Source organism: Ptychodera flava, chromosome 22, assembly GCF_041260155.1.
Source record: "Ptychodera flava strain L36383 chromosome 22, AS_Pfla_20210202, whole genome shotgun sequence".
In the NCBI taxonomy this organism is placed as follows: Eukaryota; Metazoa; Hemichordata; class Enteropneusta; family Ptychoderidae; genus Ptychodera; species Ptychodera flava.
Genome location: NC_091949.1, coordinates 5,118,820 through 5,140,528, shown reverse-complemented (window position 1 = coordinate 5,140,528; position 21,709 = coordinate 5,118,820). Strand labels below are relative to the sequence as shown.

At 37.8% G+C, this 21,709-nt stretch overlaps 2 protein-coding genes across 2 annotated transcripts; both read left to right on the top strand.

Annotated features, from left to right (window-relative positions):
- The first annotated feature begins 1,135 nt into the window (after window positions 1-1,135).
- LOC139122514 (uncharacterized) lies at window positions 1,136-7,320 on the top strand. Its single transcript, XM_070687974.1, has 3 exons — window positions 1,136-1,146; window positions 4,586-4,975; window positions 5,856-7,320. The coding sequence occupies exons 2-3, from the start codon at window positions 4,615-4,617 to the stop codon at window positions 6,911-6,913; spliced, it is 1,419 nt and encodes a 472-aa protein (XP_070544075.1). The 5' UTR covers window positions 1,136-1,146; window positions 4,586-4,614; the 3' UTR covers window positions 6,914-7,320.
- A 4,500-nt stretch (window positions 7,321-11,820) lies between these two features.
- Window positions 11,821-20,312, top strand: LOC139122513 (uncharacterized). The gene is made up of 3 exons (XM_070687973.1): window positions 11,821-13,900; window positions 16,383-16,750; window positions 17,545-20,312. The coding sequence occupies exons 2-3, from the start codon at window positions 16,390-16,392 to the stop codon at window positions 18,600-18,602; spliced, it is 1,419 nt and encodes a 472-aa protein (XP_070544074.1). The 5' UTR covers window positions 11,821-13,900; window positions 16,383-16,389; the 3' UTR covers window positions 18,603-20,312.
- Window positions 20,313-21,709: the final 1,397 nt, after the last annotated feature.

Sequence of the window (21,709 nt, the reverse complement as noted above, 5' to 3'; positions counted from 1 at the left end):
ACCTATTCTCTCAAATAAAATGCTCATGCGGTCCAGCAACAGAACCAAGTTCTGGAAAGTTTTATTTAACTTCGTAGATAGATAACACAAGAATACCTTGACCACGCATTTAGAAGTAACCATCGGGCTAACAGGGTTTAGCGTTGTAAGCATTGAGCAAAGTTGATAGCCATTTGTATCAAAACAGCCGTGTCAGAAATATGATTTATTTGTTAATACGCAAGCATTAGTTTGCTGTAAAGTCAAAATGTAAGGATATTGCGACATCAGCATCATAGGCATAGTCGAACAGTATCGTCTTACTTTTAAGGTATAGTCTAAAATAAGAAGGGTGGGGCAAGGCAGTGATAGATAGTTTGACTCACGTATAAGAATGGGGATTTTGGCGTTGTATATATATATATATATATATATATATATATATATATATATATATATATATATATATATATATATATATATATATATATATATATATATAAAATATAAAATATTAAAATTATATATATATATATATATATATAATATATATATATATATATATATATATATATATAATTTTTAATATTTTCTTCGTTGACGCACATCGGTCAAATGCTTCTGGTACGCTCAAACATAAAAGACAAATTTGGCACAATTATTCGATAATAGATATAATGTCAATCTCGCTCCTATATAAGAGGCAAATTCTAAATCCCTTTTTGTTTGACCAATGTCGTGCCCAAATTCAGCCCCTTAATGTATGTCGACACATCTGCAATATGAAAAGTGGTTCTACAATAATGTGTATTGTTTAGTCCTGAAGAAGTTCAAGAATTTAACATTTTTCAAAAAAGAATAAGGGTACTCTCTGAGACAGTTAGAGTACTGTCAGGGATTGGTGGCAAATATTTTCTCCATAATTTATGAGAACCTTCTTTCACTTTGACAGAGGTTTCTCGGGAAATCTTGTTGAATAAACAGCTTTTTATCTCTACGCCTCTCCCAATCCTTCGACTTGCCTAGTCCCTTTTTAGAGGGCGTGCTCCAACTTATGTGTACATAATACTCTATGACGGGGTTTCCCGCGGGAAATTCCCCTTCTCATATATAACCAACAAGTCCACTCGATTGCGTTATTGTTGACAATCAGCAGTTATCGTTACGGTAAGTAGACCGCATCTCACTCTTATCTACCACTGACAGTCTGATTTTAGTCCTAATCTGTTACTTACTTTTTTAACGCCTAATCGTCATTCGTACTTGGGAGTGTTTTTAACAATTTTCATGGGAAGTAGATGGCGTCGTGTTGAAATCGTGACAAACACAAAACAGGGCATCGGTTCCAAGTTCACACAGTTCGCAGTAGAGAATTTGAAGCCATTATACCATTTACTCAGTTGATGTACCTAGTCGTTATAAATGCTTTTACGCGTAGCGCGAATTGCGTCGACAGAGAACGGCGCTAAATGCGCGTAAACAGTCAACACATTTATTACTGAGAGTCACTGATCGTTAACAAAGAGCCTAGCATGATTTCATGAAGACTAAAACGCTGAACTGTTTTGAACTTTCGTTTCTCATTGTACGCCACAGCGCATTGTTCAATTGAAAAGCACAATTGCTATATTGACATGAATCTTCCTCCGTCGGAAAGGGTACATTCATCATTCTCCTTCTCTGAGTATGTTGCAATACAAGTATATCACTATTAGCCTTGCAAACACAACATCTATGCAATGTTGTCGCTGAAAAACGGATACCAGTCCAGACTCAAACTCAGTTATTAAATGACTTCCCGTACATACAGACCGTTGTGCCCAGTTGAAACATAGACCCTAAAGACGGGTCTATGGTTGAATGCCAGGTGTTTCGATGAGTTGTGGTGAAGAACAACAAACGGTATCCTCAAACAGAATAAAATTATTGAAACCAATGCCGAGGGCCATTTGGCTCCCTTCCAACACTGGCCCTTGAAGTCAAAACTGGTTGATAAGTTATGTATGATAAGAAGAACACGTCTCCGAACAGAAAGTTTTAATTTTTTTTAAAACGTTCCCAAACGAAACCTTTAATTTTACGTTTCTCTTTCAAATTGAGAATAAAAGTAAGTTGCAAAGTTTGGGATTGTGAAACAAATTTCCTAAATTATCCAATTTTGAAATTTAAAATTGTCTGTATTAATTTAGACAGTATATTGATTATTAACGACAATCGTCTGATTAATATCATAGTATTCTTATGAGTTAGTTCAGTTAGATATTGCAGACACAATTAATACTGCATGATAGAATTTAATTTGCAATGCTTGATGAAAGAACGAGTTTGAAAAAAAATTGTCCAATAGTCAGTCATTATCCGAACGAGTGCATAACTGAATGAACAGCTATTACGCAGTTTCGAGTAAACAAAAAAGAGGTAAGATATTTCTTATTTAGAAGCAATAGAATTGTTCTGGTTGGACCTGAAACAACTAAGGAATGCTCTCAGTGAAGGTCGTGTAAGCATTTTGTTTCATACATGGTTTGAGTAAGGTAAATGCTCAGCAAAAAATTATCTACAGAGAACGGGGCCGGTTGGATCAGATTGACACAGTTAATTTTGATAATAGACGTCACTTGGGTAAGCGTAGATGGAAATCACTCACAACACACACTGAGATATTCTGTTGAACTCTTGTATTGAAAACGACAGTCATGAAGTTTGTCTAAGGACAATACAAATGCTCGAACTCGAGTGCAAAACAACTTAACTTAGAAAAGCTAACCCGTTACTACACAGTACTTTGTATGATGACCAGTGCTGATAAAGTTTTACTGTCCGATCAGCAAGTGTAGGCACTTAATGTTCTGTTCCAGCTGATTAGTGTCCGTTATTCAATCAGCCAGTCAAAGGTTACTGATACACGCAGGACAGCCTTGTACATTCTCCACTGGAAACTTCTTTGACATAAAGTAGTTATCCATATGCAGCAGCAGAGCATCCGACAGTTCTATCGTACTGTGGTTCACAACCTACAACACCTTTTGCTTCATTGTTTTGGAATGCATCGAGTCCGTACAACACAAAAAAACTCTGTATGGCCACTTCCACGGCTAGCGACTTCCCCGTGAAATGTACTGAGCGTTTTCACTCACAAGTGTCAAATACGCTCAAAGTTACTTGCTTAGAAAAAGGTCAAATTGTGGAGCCTCCGTCCTGACACTCTAGCTTTAACATGGATCGCCTTACATGATCATGAACTGCTCATCAATGTCTCTGTGTTTGACAACCGCAGACTGTCTCTCAATATGAGTGTTCGTGAATCGCTCAACTGATCACATGGCAAACACAGCGACTATGGGCGCCGTAGACAGTGTACATGCTTTTCCTACCTCCTTGGATAAAATCGAGCGAAACAGCCGTGATCTGTGTTCAGTCTCTCTGTGGTCGATCCCACACAATCTTGGAATGTTACTCTAATATAATTTTACTATCATGCTGTAATCTGGAATATTTTTTGACTCGGCGATCCATTTGTTTGGGAGCTAAACCTCACTACGGCCAAATTTGCTCAAGCCTCCACGCTTCTCCTTTTCACTTACTTGTGTATTAATACACTAGTGTAAATAAGCGTAGCAAACGATAAAGTTTCATATTAAATGTAACAGTAATCACTCAAAAAAGTACATTTAAATCTAATAATGACTCTACCAAGAATGAAAATCAGATTACGTAGCTTAGATGATAAACAGGTCGCGTAAAAAATGCACTACTTCAATATTGGCGGATAACCACATATGAAAGGCAATGTGTGATACTGGCTCAACCTTGGAGAGCTGTCTTACACGCGAACATTACTATAAAACACAACACATAAGTTAAACGACAGTGTGTCTATATGAACGGCTTTGAATTCTCTAAACAGGTAATGCAAACTTTCACCTGGTTACACTCGCAACCTAAAATAGGTTGACGCCAAAGTCAATACTTGTCACTCATAAAATATGCCCCGTCCCGTTTTTTTTCAGATTTTCGCCAAACTTTTGATAATAAAACCGTAGCAATAAAATTTGATGTCCATTTGGTCCAAAATTATGCAAAGATGTTTGAAAAAAATTATAAAAATTTGGAAAATGTTGCCCTAAAATTTTGGTGGGTTAACCCTTGACTGTTGTAGATAGCAACATAATTGTTGCTCAGTCGTCATAGTCAAAACTTTATTAAATTACGAAAAAATTTAAAAGTTTTAACAAAGAATCTGATGCTGATGCATTTAGCGTACATTAAAGTGTGCGTGACCATAACTGTAACATCTCAGCGATCATTTTTCTTTTACAATAAAACTTTTAACTTCGTACGACCAAGTAAGATGTCAATGACCAAACCCCGAAATAGATAAGCGGCACACTTCTATTTTGAATTTCAAGCATTAACCGACCTTAGCTGAAACAGAACACAGGAAGAGAGCTCTACAAGCACGAAGATTTCTTCAAATATTTCAATAGCAAATAAATCGCTATTTAAACTCTTTGCAATAACCGCCCGATCTTTCACGTTCAATAGAAATTTCACTTCCACTGCCAGTATTTTTCACTTTCGTTTTGTTTTCATTCCTTCGCATCAGCAAACTTGTTTCTCTTCCAGAGTGACACAATGTCTGACGACCCCACGGATTTCTTTATTCCTGATATTGAAAGGGGTGAGAGGACTGTCAGAGGTTACAGGTCATGGCCGTTCATCACAAAGGCTAGTCTCATATTGCTCGGTTTTATTCCACACAATGCAAACCGAAAGTGCATCCGCTGTGCAAAGCGAACGACAGCCTCGGAAGCGACTGATGAAGATGGCGACGATGTAGGGGAGCGGGAAAGCCACAGCAGCCGAATTGACGCTACTACCCATCAAAACGAGGGCGGTAATTCGAGCAGTAGGAGAAGGAGCTATGGTTCGATAAATAGCAGCTCACCAGCGTGTGTCGTCTGCGAAAGTCTGAATCCACATCCGAAAAAAAATTGTGAGTGTTCAAGAAATTTCTATTTATGCAAGAAAACTTGCCCCACAAGCTTTTACTTGTAAACTATGCTAATCAGGGTCAAACGGGACTGCGGCTAGGTCAGTGATATTTAAACCGCACAATGTCAATGCCCTACAAACACCGATCATATTGGTTCGACAAACACAAAATACGCACATTCAAAGGCTACGAAGCCTCTTTCGTGCAGCTTTTAAGTCACTTGACGATTTACTGCATGATTTACTCAGGGAATTAAATAACGTCGATTTTCAAGACATCAGCTTAAATTTTCTGTCATACTCGAAATATTCAGACAAATTACAAAATACATGGCAGAAGTCTCTGTTCAATTAATTATATTACTAATTAAAATTTCCACTCGTAAATACCAACTTTCGTTTACCGGTCGTAAATATAAATGGCTTTTTATCAAAACTTCGCATCTTATTCTCTTTCCTATGTTAGTCCTTTGCAAAAGTTTATCAATCAGCTGAATGATGCAGTACAACTGACCGAATATTAATTCTGTGTAACCGAAACTCAGTAGATTCCCAATCATCGCTCCTGTAATTCAGCGTACAAAGAGGGCGCTGTCAGTTTCTGGTTCATTCGTTGGCCAGATATTTCGTCCAGGTTACCGAGATGTGACTTGGCAAACTTTACATTGGCTGTAATTTCTTATAAGAACACATTTTTATTCAAAATAAGTTACTTCATCAAGAGTTAATCTTGCTTAGTTCATATGGATCAAAATAAACAGACTAGCTAGCAGTAGATGCCCGAGCCTTAAATTTTCACTGTACAGTTTCCAGGTCATACGTAATTATAGTCAATAAATGTTACATCTTTTAATAAAAAGCACTGTCTTTCATTGTTGTAGATGAAACTATACCTTCACGTCGAAGGCGTTTCTGTCACGTGGCTATGCTGACGATTGTCACCACGATGCTAAGTATGAACTTGTTACAGCACGTTGCAACTCGCTGGGGTAGCGAGAACTTGCTTCTGTACATCGTATCCTACACAACTTTCTTCGGGCCGTTCGTTGCTGTCGCCGTGTACCGTCTGGTGGCTACGCTCATACCATGTCCTCCTACCGGCTCCCGTGGCATACACACCATGACCGACACTAACGTCCTTGGACTTCTGAACCGTGTCGACGTCAGCAGGTATGTCATCCCAGGCTACATTAATCTCGCCATTGTCCTGCTGTACGTAATCTCCATCTCATCGTTTCACCTCTACCACCTGCATAACTGCAATGAAGTTATGCCACTTGGAATCTTCGCTTACTTCTGCGAATTGGTTGGAGTGTTTCTTTTCATGGCGTTTTGGCACATCGCTTACGTGCTCCGCATGGCCCTGCAAAACGATCTCAAGCACACGTCGATCTTTCTGAAACAACACCACCACGACGATTCCGTAAACCGGCGGAGAGTCATGGAAAGTTACCTAGAGTTCTATCGTCTTGACTGCTTCTTCTTCATGTGGATGGCCTTCCAAATTTCTATCGTGGCGTTCAAAATTTTCAGCTTGGTGTACTGGGATTATTTTCTGTACAGCCGCGCCATTAAGTTCCTCGACCGCTACGAGAGTACAGAAGCAAGGATTATCGACGTCGTCATGTGGATTGAAATCGTCATTCTTTTCTTCCCGCTGGTTTCTGCCGGCGCGCTGAACGTCAACTACCTGTGGGAAAAGTTCTACGCTCTCGTTGAATACGAACAGGATGGACCGTGCTGGCCCTGTGTCAAAATGGTCAGATATTTGTTCAAGGCAAGGGATAACATCAATATAACCATTTGTGGCTGTGTCTTCAGTATCTTTGTCGCATTCAACTTAGGAAGCCAGCACGCAAGATACTGGGCTGGTGGCATTTGTTTTAATCCTTACAACAGCACGACATTCAACAGTACAGCTTTGAATTTCGTGTTTTAAATCACAAAAATCTAGGGATCGACACAACCAAACATAACTTTTTCTATATCTGCGGTGGTTGATGTTGTGCGGCGGAAATTACATCAATGTTTACAACTGTTTACCCAGGTCGCCCAATGGTAATTTTCCAATATACTATACATTTACGTCACATTATGTAAATGACGATTGAATATTACTGTCACTAAAATTTCTCGTTTAGAGGAAATACAGCATAAAAACCTCAATTATAACCCTAGAAAGTATAAGAGTGGACGTTTTAGCCTAGGGCCAACGATCATAACTCGATATCGTGAACATATCAAATACATTCGATAATGTATTGATCATGAGAAGGTGTACTCTTATACCATTTTATTTTAACATGTCATATCAATTTTGTTCATAAAACAATTGCCCTTTGACAATTATAGTTCAAAAAGTTATTGAAGCTGAACCTATATTCCTTCAGTTAACACCACAGAGTAATATCATGGACAGAGTGGCAACACTTGCATGCCTTTTGTTCCATGGTCGTCTCGGTAGACTATTGGCTTTTCATATTAAAATGAGCTTAAAAGGTGTTAAACTTTTTGGAGGCTTGGTTTGTGGTTGATAATTACACGAGATTATGCGAAACATACGACGAGATGGCATCGTACTGCCAGTCGCGTAGCAACCATAGTTACTTTGTGAGCTCTCAGGCCAGAAACACTGCCTCACGCCAATCAAAACATAACACGCCAGCAGTTTCATAAACATGTCCTTTCTTGGCGCACGTGTAAAAGACGGTATAACTGACCGTAACCATTGAGTAAAACCAGACAGTATCGATAAAAGACTTTCAAATTTGGTTCAAACACACTCATTATATATTCATAAAAATATGAGAGGAATTTTTAAAACGGTAAAACCCACTTTCCTGAAGCTCAAAACACTCCCGTTTTCGCCAGCACATCAATTCCGATCAGCACCACACGACAACAACAACACAAGCTTTGTCGAACATACTTTCGCTTAACAATTGGTGAAAATCCGAAAATTACCGAAGGGTGCATGGGCGGCACTCTTCGGAAAAGAGAGCCAAGAGCTTCGTGGGGCGAGGCAAACATGGATTGCTTACGTAACCGCTTCACGCCTTAAACAATAGCTGTTGCCACTCTGTCTATGATATTACTCTGTGGTTAACACTTAATAGTGTTGCGAAAAGCTAGATACGGAAAAAATTTGGGCTTTTTTTCTAAATATAGGTGTAGAGGTGGCGAGACGTTACAGGCCAGAGAACATACACCATACACATAGGTGTGCTACATTTGTGCTACATTCCTGTATCTTTTCATACAATATGTAGACAATTTTGGGACCAATCCTGACGGGTGTAGCATGCTAACAGGGTACGCTTACCCATTCCGGACACCTGGTACCACCACTAACTATCAGTGGTTCAGGATGGTCCTACTTAAATTTGTAAATCACAAATGTCCCATAGACCTGGTAATGTATTACCTTGAATGGAAATGATTATTGGACCAGTTTTATGTCATATTACCACTCTTGTGTACAGTAAAGACGAAACGCTAAGTCCTGAATATAAATTAGACAATTTACTGTACTGTTTACCACTTGTAGACGGATATTTACGTCATTGTGTCCTAAATTCAAAATGTTTCAAGATGTGTGAGAAATTCAAGTTCGACAAAGTCTGCAAAAGTATGATGGAATACTGCATCAAAGGATGTATGAAACATTAAAATGGGAAAAAAAATTATCCAAACGGAGCACTTCAAAAATACTAAGTTTGATCATTTAGAGTGTACACTTTACAATGTATAGGTAACATTTCCGAGTTCTAAAATTTCACTTGAATTATATCAGCGATACCGGTCAATGTTCATGAAAAGTTGTAAAAATATATTGAGTGTCACGGTTCACTTCAATTGAAGAACAATGACATTTACAAAGTGGAATGTGCTTCTTTTGTTCGAGTAATTATCGACAGTAATCTCTTGAAAACAACACATTGATGAGGTGTGTGTGAAAATTAGCAAATTAACTGGTGTATTTTACGAATTACGTCACATAATGCCACAATCGATCTTAGTACTGTTGTATAACGCCTTTGTTCTCCCCAGCTTACTTATTGTCTTGAGGTGTGGGGAACTACCAGTCAAACATATCTTAATGAAATATTTGTCAAAAAAGATGATTCTCACCATGACCTTTAGTAATAGGACAGAACACACAGCACCATTTTTTAAAAAAAAAACTAGCTATACTTGATATTTACAAACAGCATAAGTTACAGCTTGCACTCTTTGTTCATGATAATCTTCACGCCAGACTTCCATGTACTTTTCATGACTTCTTTACTCCAATTTCACATGCATATAGTACAAGATAAAGGGAACGAAATGATCTGGAAATACCCAAAGCTAAACACAGAGTAGGCCAGTATACAGTATACAGTATACAGCAACAAAAACTTGGAACAGCATACCTGATCTCATACGGAACATAAACAAGTAGAAATCGTTTTAAACGTGAATATAGAGAACATCTCCAATCTCTTGTCTCAAGCAATGTATCACTGTGATATATTTCTGATTCTTTATATATTTTTCTTTTCTGTGTTGTTTTCTGTAGTGTAATTACGTGTGTTTCCGAGGAACAGCTTGCCCACATTTTTTGTCGAATTATGTTAATGAGGCTGGAGGCGGACTCGATTAGTTGCTGGTCAACTATTTTCCGCACTCCTTTCCCCTCCTTTTGTGTAATCGAATCACTGTAAATTTACATTTGATCTTCACTTGTTTAGGGAATAAACATTATTATATACATTATTATATATGTAGGTGTACGTCAAATATCTACCGTCATCGGGACTCTTTATCTTTGATTCATGATGTTTTTGAACTTTCAGTTTTGTAAATATTTGTGTATTCACTTTTTCTTGTATTTAACAGTTTTTCCCTTTCCATATATTCCCACTTCGGTTTTCCTTTTCTGATTTTTCCATTGTACAAACTTTCTATATAGCAACAATTATATCAGCGATACGAGTCAACGTAGGTGTACGTCAAATATCTCCGTCTTCGGGACTCTGTCTCTTTGTCCTCATGATGTGTTTGAACTTTCAGTATTGTAAATATTTCCATTTATTCCCACTTTGGGTTTTCTTTTCTGATATTTTCATTGTACAAACTTTGTATTAGAAATAGTTTATGAAAATGGTTTGAAGACTTAGTTTGTGGTTTGCTATTAGTTTGTAGTTTCATAAGACACACCATGATCGGAAACTAATGCATGATGGGTCCAAAGATGCATTTAAGCTTTACTCAGAAGCAGTCAACTGCAGGGGTGATTTTACACAAAATATAGTATGTTACAGTATTTTGAACAAAACTAAATTTGGCTGGGGAAGTGAAAGCAGTTTTTAACTGGTACCCTTACGCTCAAACTTGAAAATCCCCCTCCCGCCCACTGGATTTTCTTTCCGACCCCCCTTCTAGGTGCAGCAAAACTCTGCACTGGCTCTTTGCCATTGACTGTCCCAAAGCACATGATTTTAAGTTGTCTGCCCCATCAACTCTCTACGAAAGGACAGAATCAAACTCCCTCAGCGGCCAACATTGCTTTTTATTTGCTTGCTTAGAAAAAGAACATAATTTCCCCGTACACTAAGGGGTGGCATGAAAGTTAATTGCTAATTTACATATTTGATTAACGTTCCTAATTACGGATATATATCTGAATTGGCTGGATCAAAATTGAAGAAAATTGGTATTTATATTGGAGATATTATGATTTAACATTATTAAAAGTCATTAAGCACTTTTATTTCATATTTAATGAAGTTCCAAAGTAGGGATATATATCTTGATTAACTTGATAAAAGTCGATGACACTTTCTATGTACATTGAAAATACTATTGTAAAATATTAATTAAAATTTTTAGCCTTTTTACATCAGCAAGTTACTAATTTGCATATTTAACTAACTTTCCCCATAGGGATATAAGACTGGAAGGACTCTAAAAATTTTTTTGAAACTTGCTGTGTATATTGATGTGACAATAATGTTGTATTAGTCAAAGATATTTTGCATTATCATGTCAGCTAATTTTTAATTTGCATATCTAATGAGCTTTCACAGTTTGGCATACATAGCTTGAAGGAATTGATCAAAAACAATGACATTTGCTACGTGAAGTGGTGATACAATGACAACAGTCTAAGAAATTTAGTAATTTTATTTAAGCTAATTACATATTTGAAATTCTGAATTAATCTGTGGTGAATATTGGCCATGATATTCATCATAATACTTTTAGTGAAGTTCCAAACATGTGGCACAAGTTTAAATTTACACACAACTGCAATATATACCAAAACACGTGAGCATTGCCAGATCATCTGTGGTTTTGAATATGTTATCATTCTCCCGCAGTCTTATTATCTTTTAAAAGAAGAATGCTTAATGATTCACCGATTATTAATGACAAAACCGAGAAATAGTGTCTTCCGTGTCCTACAATGGTAAGACAGTGATGCATTCATATGTCAATTTGTGTCTCCTTTACTAGTACTACCCTTTACAACCAAGTGGCGCAAAAAAACCAACTGATCAGGGCAGTGATGAAATGGACTGTGATCAAGTTTAGATACAATGTGTCATAAATGTCTGCATGTTAAAATAAAGCAATATCGCGGCTGGTAACTTGAGACATAGACTGCAAAAATATACGTCTTAACTGACTTGCCACAGACAACATTTACACTGTAGCCATATGAAGACATTTATACTAAAGTGTAACTAAAGCATTGGTTAACATCAGCATCATTTTCGTACTGGCTAGTAGTGCGTTTGTACTATTTGGATGACACTATTTGTAATGATTTGGTCGTCACGTTGACTACCCCTACCATTGACTGCGTAAAGGAGCCTAACAGCGATTTGCTACATCTCTCCGTCCACCAGGAAAACTGCCAGATTCATTGGCAGTAACATTTCAAAGAAGTTGGCAATCGTTTGGAAACTATGACATAGAAAAGCCATTCAAAGTGCATAAATTATAATTTGCTAACATAAAACTAAGTCCTTCGAGGCCAATACTTATTGTCTATTTTGAACATCAACCTTTGCGATGAGTCATTCCGCTTCTGAGCACTTTACAGTGAAAATACTTACATTCATCGTCGTTTCTTTAAACAAATACACTTTTTTGTACCTCTCATATTAATATATTGAAAGAATACGTAGTCTAAAACGTGCAAATATTATTGTTGACGACTGAATTCTAGGCAATCAGTAGTAAACAATAAGATTGCAAACTACACACTTACCAGTCGCTTTGACAAGATGTACATAGGGCACCTTGGCACGCGTTTAGATGGAGAATGGGAAGTCTTATTTTGCAGACAAACTGACCCACAGCTTCATAGAGGAGTATTTACAACAGAATGCTGTAATATGTACCGTGTAAGCACCGAATGTACATAAAACCAATACAACTCATTACTACCGGTACAGTGGTCTATTTCTAATGTAATTGGTTTAATGGGTTAGACACAAGCAGAAACGACAATATTACGATAAAGTTGTAATTGTGCTTCGAAAAAATCATGGACTTCAGAAATAAAGCCATGATCAACAATTGTGACAAAGAAGACAACAGCTACAATTCAAAATGTTAATAGGAGAAATCCAGAGACGCGTGCGAGGATGGAATTATTAACCTTGTTGGGGAAGCGTGAATTGCTCGTCTTAGATGGAGCTAATTGCCCATTCTCTCGAATAAATGCTCATACGGTCCGGCAATAGAACCAAGTTCTTGAAAGTTGTATTTAACTTCGTAGATAGGTAACACAGAAATGCCTTGACTGCGCATCAAAAAGTAACCATAGGTCTAACAGGGTTTAGCGTTGCAAACATTGAGCAAAGTTGATAGCGATTCGTATTAAAACAGTCGTATCAGAAATATGATTTATTTGTTAATACGCAAGCATTAGTTTGCTGTAAAGTCAAAATGTAAGGATATTGCGATATCAGCATCACACGCACTGTCGGACAGTATCGTCTAACTTTTAAGGTATAGTCTAAAATAAGAAGGGTGAGGCAAGGCAGTAATAGCTAGTCGACGATCTGTTTTTAAGTATCGGATGAAATCCATCATATTGTGTACCTTCCACGTTATAGCCTACTATAGGGAGAGGTCGATGCAGTGCATACCCGATATGCTGTTCTGCTGATGTTAGACTCTACTAAGAAGTTAGACGATATTATCAATTTTATCGTCTATTATCCGATAAAATAGCATGTTGCTCCTCTATCACATTTTTGCCTTCTAATACCTTCTAATATTGACTGACTAATAAGTTTGATTATCTTATAAGAATGGGGATTTTGTTGTTATATACGATAAAATCTTTAATATTCTTTGCAATAAAGTACATTGGTCAATGCTTCTGGTACCCTCAAACATAAAAGACAACTTTGGCACAATTATCTGATAAAAGATATAATGCCAATCTAGCTCCTATATCAGAGGTAAATTATAAATCCTTATTAAAGTTTGACCAATAATTCAGCCCCTTAATATATATCGACACAATAACATCTGCAATATGAAAAGTGGTTCTACAATAATGTGCATTGCTTAGCCCTGAAGAAGTTCAAGTATTTAACATTCTTAAAAGAAGAATTAGTGTACTCTCCAAGACAGTTAGTGTACTGTCAGGGACTGTGGCAAATATTTTCTCCATAAGTTGTGAGAACCTTTTTTTCACTTTTACAGATATTTCTCGGGAAATTTTGTTGAATAAACAGCCTTTTAGCTCTACGCCTCTCCCAATCCTTTGACTTGTCTAGTCCCTTTCCGTGGGCGTGCTCCTACTTATGTATACATAATACTGCATGACGGGGTTTCCCGCAGGAAATTCCCCTTCTCACATATAACCAACCAGCCCATTCGATTGCGTTATTGTTGACAATCAGCAGTTATCGTTACGGTAAGTAGACCGCATCTCACTCATATCTACCACTGACAGTCTGATTTTAGTCCTAATCTGTTACTTTAAACATTTTAACGCCTAATCGTCATTCGTGGCTGGTACTTGGGAGTGTTTTCAACAATTTTCTTGGGAAGTAGGTGGCGTTGCGTTGAAATCGTTAAAAACATATAAAAAAGGGCATCGGTTCAAATTTCATATAGTTCGCGGTAGAGCAATTTGAAGCCATTATACCATTTACTCAGTTGATGTACCTATGAAGTCGATCACTCGTTATAAATGCTTCTTTGCGTAGCGCGAATTGCGTCGACAGAGAACGGCGCTAAATGCGCGTAAACAGTGAACACATTTTTACTGAGAGTTTCAATTGTTAACACCGAGCCTAACATGATTTCATGAGGACTAAACGCCGAGCTGTTTTGAACTTTCGGTTCTCATTTTGTACGCCACAGCGCATTGTTTCATTGAAAAGCACAATTGCTGTATTGACATGAATCTTTCTCCGTCGGAAAGGGTACATTCATCATTCTCCTTCTCTGAGTATGTTGCAATACAAGTATATCACTATTAGCCTTGCAAACACGACATCTATGCAATGTTGTCGCAGGAAAACGGATACCAGTCCAGACTCAAACTCAGTTATTAAATGACTTCCCATACATACAGACCGTTGTGCCAAGTTGAAACATAGACCCTAAAAACGGGTCTATTGTTGAATGCCAGGTGTTTCGATGAGTTTTGGGGAAGAACAACAAACGGTATCCTAAAACAGAACAAAATTATTGAAAGACGTCAAAAGTTATACTTAGAGAGTGTTTCATGCACAATTTATGACCTGTCGTCTGCTTGCACTCAAATTGATGTATTGTCATTGTGTGGGTTGATGGAGAATGGAGACTCTGAAACCAATGCCAAGGGCCACTTGGCTCCCTTCCAACACTGGCTATTAAAGTCAAAATTGGTTGATAGGTTATGTATGATAAGAAGAACACGTATCCGAACAGAAAGTTGTAATTATTTTTAAAACGTTCCCAAACGAAACTTTAATTTTACGTTTCTCTTTCAAATTGACAATAAAAGTAAGTTGCAAAGTTTGGGATTGTGGAAACAAATTTCCTAAATTATCCGATTTTGAAATTTAAAATTGTCTGTATTAATTCAGACAGTATATTGATTATTAACGACAGTCGTCTGATTAATATCATAGTATTTTTATGAGTTAGTTCAGTTAGATATTGCAGACACTATTAATACTGCATGCTATAATTTAATTTGCAATGGTTGATGAGAGAACGAATTAAAAAAAAAATGTACAATAGTCAGTCATTATCCGGACGAGTGCATAACTGAATGAACAGCTATTTCGCTGTTTCTAGTAAACAAAAAGAGGTAAGATATTTCTTACTTAGAAGCAATAGAATTGTTCTGGTTGGACCTGAAACAACTAAGAAATGCTCTCAGTGAAGGTGGCAACCTAAAAGAGGTTGACGCCAAAGTCAATTTTTGTCACTCATAAAATATGCCCCGATTGCGTTTTTTTCAGATTTTCGCCAAACTTTTGATAATAAACAGTAGCAATAAAATTTGATGTCTATTTGGCCCAAAATTATGCAAAGATGTTTGAAAAAAGTCATAAAAATTTGTAAAATGTTGCCCTAAAATTTTGGTGGGTTAACCCTTGACTGTGGTAAATAGCATAATGTAATTGAACATTCACACAGCTTCAACGTCAAGATAGTATCATGATCAGGGTAGGTCTGGATTCCCATGAGAACGATGTGTTTCAAAGCATCACTTCTCTTCAGATGTTGCATATACGGGCATGGGGATTTATCTTATCTTTTGCCTGTAACACATAACAAAGACAACTTCGCAACAAAATACATTGTTTACAGTAAACTTGCTGTCTTTATAGGCGCTATCGACTGGAGTCACTATAAGGCAAACAGAGAATAGTGCCTGTGAGGTTACTTGACGATAGCTTGCATCAATTCACCAACTCATCTATCAATGGTTTCATCGATCAAGATTTTACTTAGTCGTCATGGTCAAAATCTGATGCTGATGCATTTAGCGTACATTAAAGTGTACGTGAACGTACCTGTAACATCTCAGAGATCGGTTTATTTTTACAATAGAACTTTTCACTTCGTACGATTCAGTAAGATGTCAATGACGAAACCCCGAAATAGATAAGCGGCACACTTCTATTTTGAATTTTAAGTATTAAAAGTAACTTAATCAGAACACGGGAGAGAGCTCTACATGCACGAAGATTTCTTCCAATATTTTAATATCAAATAAAGCGCCATTTAAACCCTTACCAAGAACCGCCCGATCTTTCACGTTCAATAGAAATTTCACTTCCACTGCCAGTATTTTTCACTTTCGTTTTGTTTTCATTCCTTTACATCAGCAACTCTCGATCCAAAATGATATTCGTTTTATTTCATTGAAATGTACTCTTGTTTCTCTTCCACAGCGACACAATGTCTGACGACCCCACGGACTTCTTAATTCCTGATGTTGAAAGGGGTGAGGGGACTGTCAGAGGTCACAGGTCATGGTCGTTCATCACAAAGGCTAGTCTCATATTGCTCGGTTTTATTCCACACAATGCAAACCGAAAGTGCATCCGCTGTGCAAAGGGAACGACAGCCTCGGACGCGACTGATGAAAATGGCGACGATGTAGGGGAGCGGGAAAGCCAAAGCAGCCGAAATGATGCTACTTTCCACCAAAACGAGGACGGTAAATCGAGCAGTAGGAGAAGGATATATGGTTCGATAAACAACGGCTCACATGTGTGTGTCGTCTGCGAAAGTCTGAATCCACATCCGAAAAAAAATAGTGAGTGTTCAAGAAATTTATTTCTATTTATGTAGGAAAACGTGCCCAACAAGCTTTTACTTGTAAACTATGCAAATCAGGGTCAAACGGGATTACGGTTCGCACAGTGTGAATACCCTACCAATACCGATCATATTGGTTCGACAAATACGATATACGCTCATTCAAAGACTACGAAGCCTCTTTCGTGCAACTTTTAAGTGACTTGGCAATTTACTTATAATTTCTGTCATACTCAAAAAACATTCAGAAGTATCTGTTCAATTAATTATATAACTAATTAAAATTTCCACTCGTAAATACCAACCTTCGTTTCCCGGTCATAAATATATATTGCTATTTATATAAAACTTCGCCTCTTATTCTGTTTCCTATATTAGTCCTCCGCAAGGGGTTATCAATCAACTAAATAGTGCAGTACAATTGACCGAATATTCATTCTGTGTAACCGAAACTCAGTAGTTTCCTAATAATCGCCCCTGTAATTCAGCGTACAAAGAGGGCGCTGTCCGTCTCTGGTTCATTCGTCGGCCAGATATTTCATCCACGTCACCGAGATGTGACTTGACAAAGTTTACATAGTTTCTAATTTCTTATGAGAACACATTTTAAGTAAAATAAGTTCATTCATTAATAGTTTATCTTTATTAGTTCATCAGGATCAAAATAAACAGTCTAGCTAGCAGTAGATGCCCGAGCCTTAAATTTTCACTGTACAGTTTCCAGCTCATCTGTAATTATAGTCAATAAATGTTACATATTTTAATAAAAAGCACTGTCTTTCATTGTTGTAGATGAAACTATACCTTCACGTCGAAGACGTTTCTGTCACGTGGCTATGCTGACGATTGTCACCACGATGCTAAGTGTGAACTTGTTACAGCACGTTGCAACTCGCTGGGGTAGCAAGAACTTGCTTCTGTACATCGTATCCTACACAACTTTCTTCGGGCCGTTCGTTGCTGTCGCCGTGTACCGTCTGGTGGCTACGCTCATACCATGTCCTCCAACCGGCTCCCGTGGTATACACACCATGACCGACACCAACGTCCTTGGACTTCTGAACCGTGTCGACGTCAGCAGGTATGTCATCCCGGGCTACATTAATCTCGCCATTATCCTGCTGTACGTAATTTCCATCTCATCGTTTCATCTGTACCACCTGCAGAACTGCAAGGAAGTTATTCCATTGGGAATCTTCGCTTACTTCTGTGAATTGGTTGGAGTGTTTCTTTTCATGGCGTTTTGGCACATCGCGTACGTGCTCCGCATGGCCCTGCAAAACGATCTCAAGCACACGTCGATCTTTCTGAAACAACACCACCACGACGATTCCGTAAACCGGCGGAGAGTCATGGAAAGTTACCTAGAGTTCTATCGCCTTGACTGCTTCTTCTTCATGTGGATGGCCTTCCAAATTTCTATCGTGGCGTTCAAAATTTTCAGCTTGGTGTACTGGGATTATTTTCTGTACAGCCGCGCCATTAAGTTCCTCGACCGCTACGAGAGTACAGAAGCAAGGATTATCGACGTCGTCATGTGGATTGAAATCGTCATTCTTTCCTTCCCGCTGGTTTCTGCTGGCGCGATGAACGTCCACTACCTGTGGGAAAAGTTCTACGCTCTCGTTGAATACGAACAGGATGGACCGTGCTGGCCCTGTGTCAAAATGGTCAGATATTTGTTCAAGGCAAGGGATAACATCAATATAACCATTTGTGGCTGTGTCTTCAGTATCTTTGTCGCATTCAAATTAGGAAGCCAGCACGCAAGATACTGGGCTGGTGGCATTTGTTTTAATCCCTACAACAGCACGACATTCAACAGTACAGCTTTCAATTTCGTGTTTTAAATCACCAAAATCTAGGGCATCGACAAAACCAAACACAGTGACTGATGTGAGGCGGAAATGACATCAATGTCTACAGCCTTTTACCCAGGTCGCCAATGGTAATTGTCCAATAGACTATTAGTTTTACGTCACATTATGTCAATGACGAATGAATATTACTGTCACTTCAATTCCTCCTACAGTACAAATACCGCATAAAAACCTCCATTATAACCCAGGAAGTATATGAGTGGACATTCAGGCCCAGACCCACCGATCATAACTCGATATCGTGAACATATCAAATACATTCGATAATATATTGATCATAAGAAATCGTTCACTTATTATTATTAACCATTATATTTTCACATGTCATATTAATTTTGTTCATAGAAGAAATCGCTATTTGACAAACACAGTTCAAAAAGTGGTTTTAATTGAAGTTATATTCCTTCAGTTAAAAGTTAACAATGTTTCGAAAAGGATACAGAAAGGTAGAAAACTTTGGGTTATTTTTCCTAAAGATAGGGTGTAGAGGTGGCGAGACGTTACAGGCCAAAGACAATACATCTACACATAGGCGTGCCACATTTAGTGTACAGCAAAGAAGAAATTCTAAGTCCTAAATATAGATGAGACAATTTACTGTGCTGTTTACCAATTGTCGAAGGATATTTGCGTCATTATATTCTAAATTCAAAATGTTTCAAGATGTAGAAGAAATTCACGTTCGACAAAGTCGGCAAAAGTATGGTGGTGTACTGCGTAAGAGGATGTATGAAACATTAAAATGGGAAATAAGATATAGTCCACACGGAGCACTTCAAAAATACCAAGTTTGCTCATTTCTGGTGTACACTTTACAAAGTATAGGTAACATTTCCTAGTTCTAACATTTCACTTGAATTATATCAGCGATACCGGTCGACGTAAGTGTACTTCAAATATCTCCCGTCATCGGGATTCGGTCCCATTGTCCTCATGTTTTTGAACTTTCGGTATTGTGAATATTTCTATATTCATTTCTTGTATTTAACATTTTTTTCCCTTTCGTATTTCTCCCATGCATTTATTTTCACTATGGGTTTCCTTTTCTAATACATTTATTGTACAAACTTTGTAGATAGCAACATCGTATAAACCACGGTTTGAAAACTAGTGTGTCGTTTGCTATGAGTTTGTGATTTCAGAAGCCCATGATCGGAAGCTAATGCATGATGGGTCCAAAGATGCATGTATTTAAGCTTTACCCGGAGGCAGTAAACTGCAGGGGTGGTTTTACACAAACCAAAATGCTGTATGTGTTACAGTATTTTGAACAAAACTAACTTTGGCGCACTCTGAAGTGTCTTTCTGACACCCCCCCCCCCCCCCCAACTAGCTGCACCAGGAAAACTCTGCACTGGCTCTTTGCCATTGAACGTCCCCCAACACATTTTGTCTTCCCCGTCAACTCACTACGAAAGGACAGAATAACATACCCTCATCGGCCCATTGATGAGACAATTATGTATTTTGTATTTTCATGTCAGCTAATTAATAATTTGTATATCTAATGAGCTTTCACAGTTTGACATATATATCTTGAAGGGCTTGACCAAAAGCAATTACATTTGCTTTATACAGTGGTGACAATACAATGACAACAGTCAAAGAAATTTCGTATTTTTATTCCAGCTAATTACATATTTGGAATTTAGGATTAATCTGTTGTGATATTGTTTATGATCTTCATCAAAACACTTTTAGTGAATTTGAAGTTGCAAACATGTGGCAAAATTTTAAATTTACAGACAACTGCAATGTATACAGAAACACGTGAGCATTTTCAGTTCATAGCTGGTTTAGGATATGCTTTCATTCTCCCTAAGTCTTAGTGTCTTTGACATGAAGAATACTTGGTGACTCACCGATGATATATAACAAAACCGAAAAAAAACGTTTCATAGTGTCTTCCGTGTCCTACAATGCGAGGACAGTGACGCATTCAATGTGTCAATTTGTGTCTCCTTTACTAGTACTACCCTTTACAACCAAGTGGCGCAAAAAAACAACTGATCAGGGCAGTGATGAAATGGACTGTGATCAAGTTTAGATACAATGTGTCTTAAAAGTCTGCATGTGGCTACTATTTAAGCGATCTCGCGGCTGGTAACTCGATATATAGACTTCAAAAATATACATCTATATAAATCGCCACAGACGACATTTACAGTGTAGCCACATGTAGACATTTGTGTCACCGTGTAACAAAAGCATTGGTCAACATTGATCTCATTTCTGTACTGGCTAGTAGTGCGTTTGTGCTATTTGGATGACAATAGTTGTAATGATTTGGTCATCACGTTGACTACCCTACCACTGTCTGCGTGAAGGAGCCTCAAATGCAGATGAAACTCAGCGATTTGCTAGCTCTCTCCGTCCACCAGGAAAACTGCTTGATTCATTGGCAGTAACATTTTCAAGAAGTTGGGAATTGCTTGGAAACTATGACATAGAGTAGCCGTTCAAAGTGCATGAATTATACTTTGCTAACATAAAACTAAGTCCTTCGAGGCCAATACTTATCGCCTATTTTACAAAAAAAAATTGAGATGAGTCATTGCACTTACGAGCACTTTAAAGTGACAATAGTTTCATGCACCGTCGTTCTATAAACAAAGACACTTTCTTGCTGAAAGAGCAAGCACCGGCGTTACCAATACAATGCATAGTCTATAACATGCAAACATTATTGTTGACAACTGAATAACACCTAACATCACTTCTTGGTCTTTTGGCCAGAGGTCCATATATCTTTCTTTCATGAATTTGACTGTCTCATGTGCACTGGTGATTCACTTTCTGTTCTGTGCTGTTTTGTGTCTGTGTTTATAACTATTGTATTGCGAACTTTGACCTAGTGTTATGGGATTATTGATTGGTATGATTGCGATTATTTTTCTAGTCCGATAGGTAACAGTAGTAAGCAATAAGATAACAAACTACACACTTGCCAGTCGCTTTGACAAGATGTACATAGCACACCTTGGCACGCCTTTAGATGGAGAATGAGAAATCTTATTTTACAGACAGAACTGACCCACAGCTTCATAGAAGAGTATTTACAACAGAATGCTGTAATC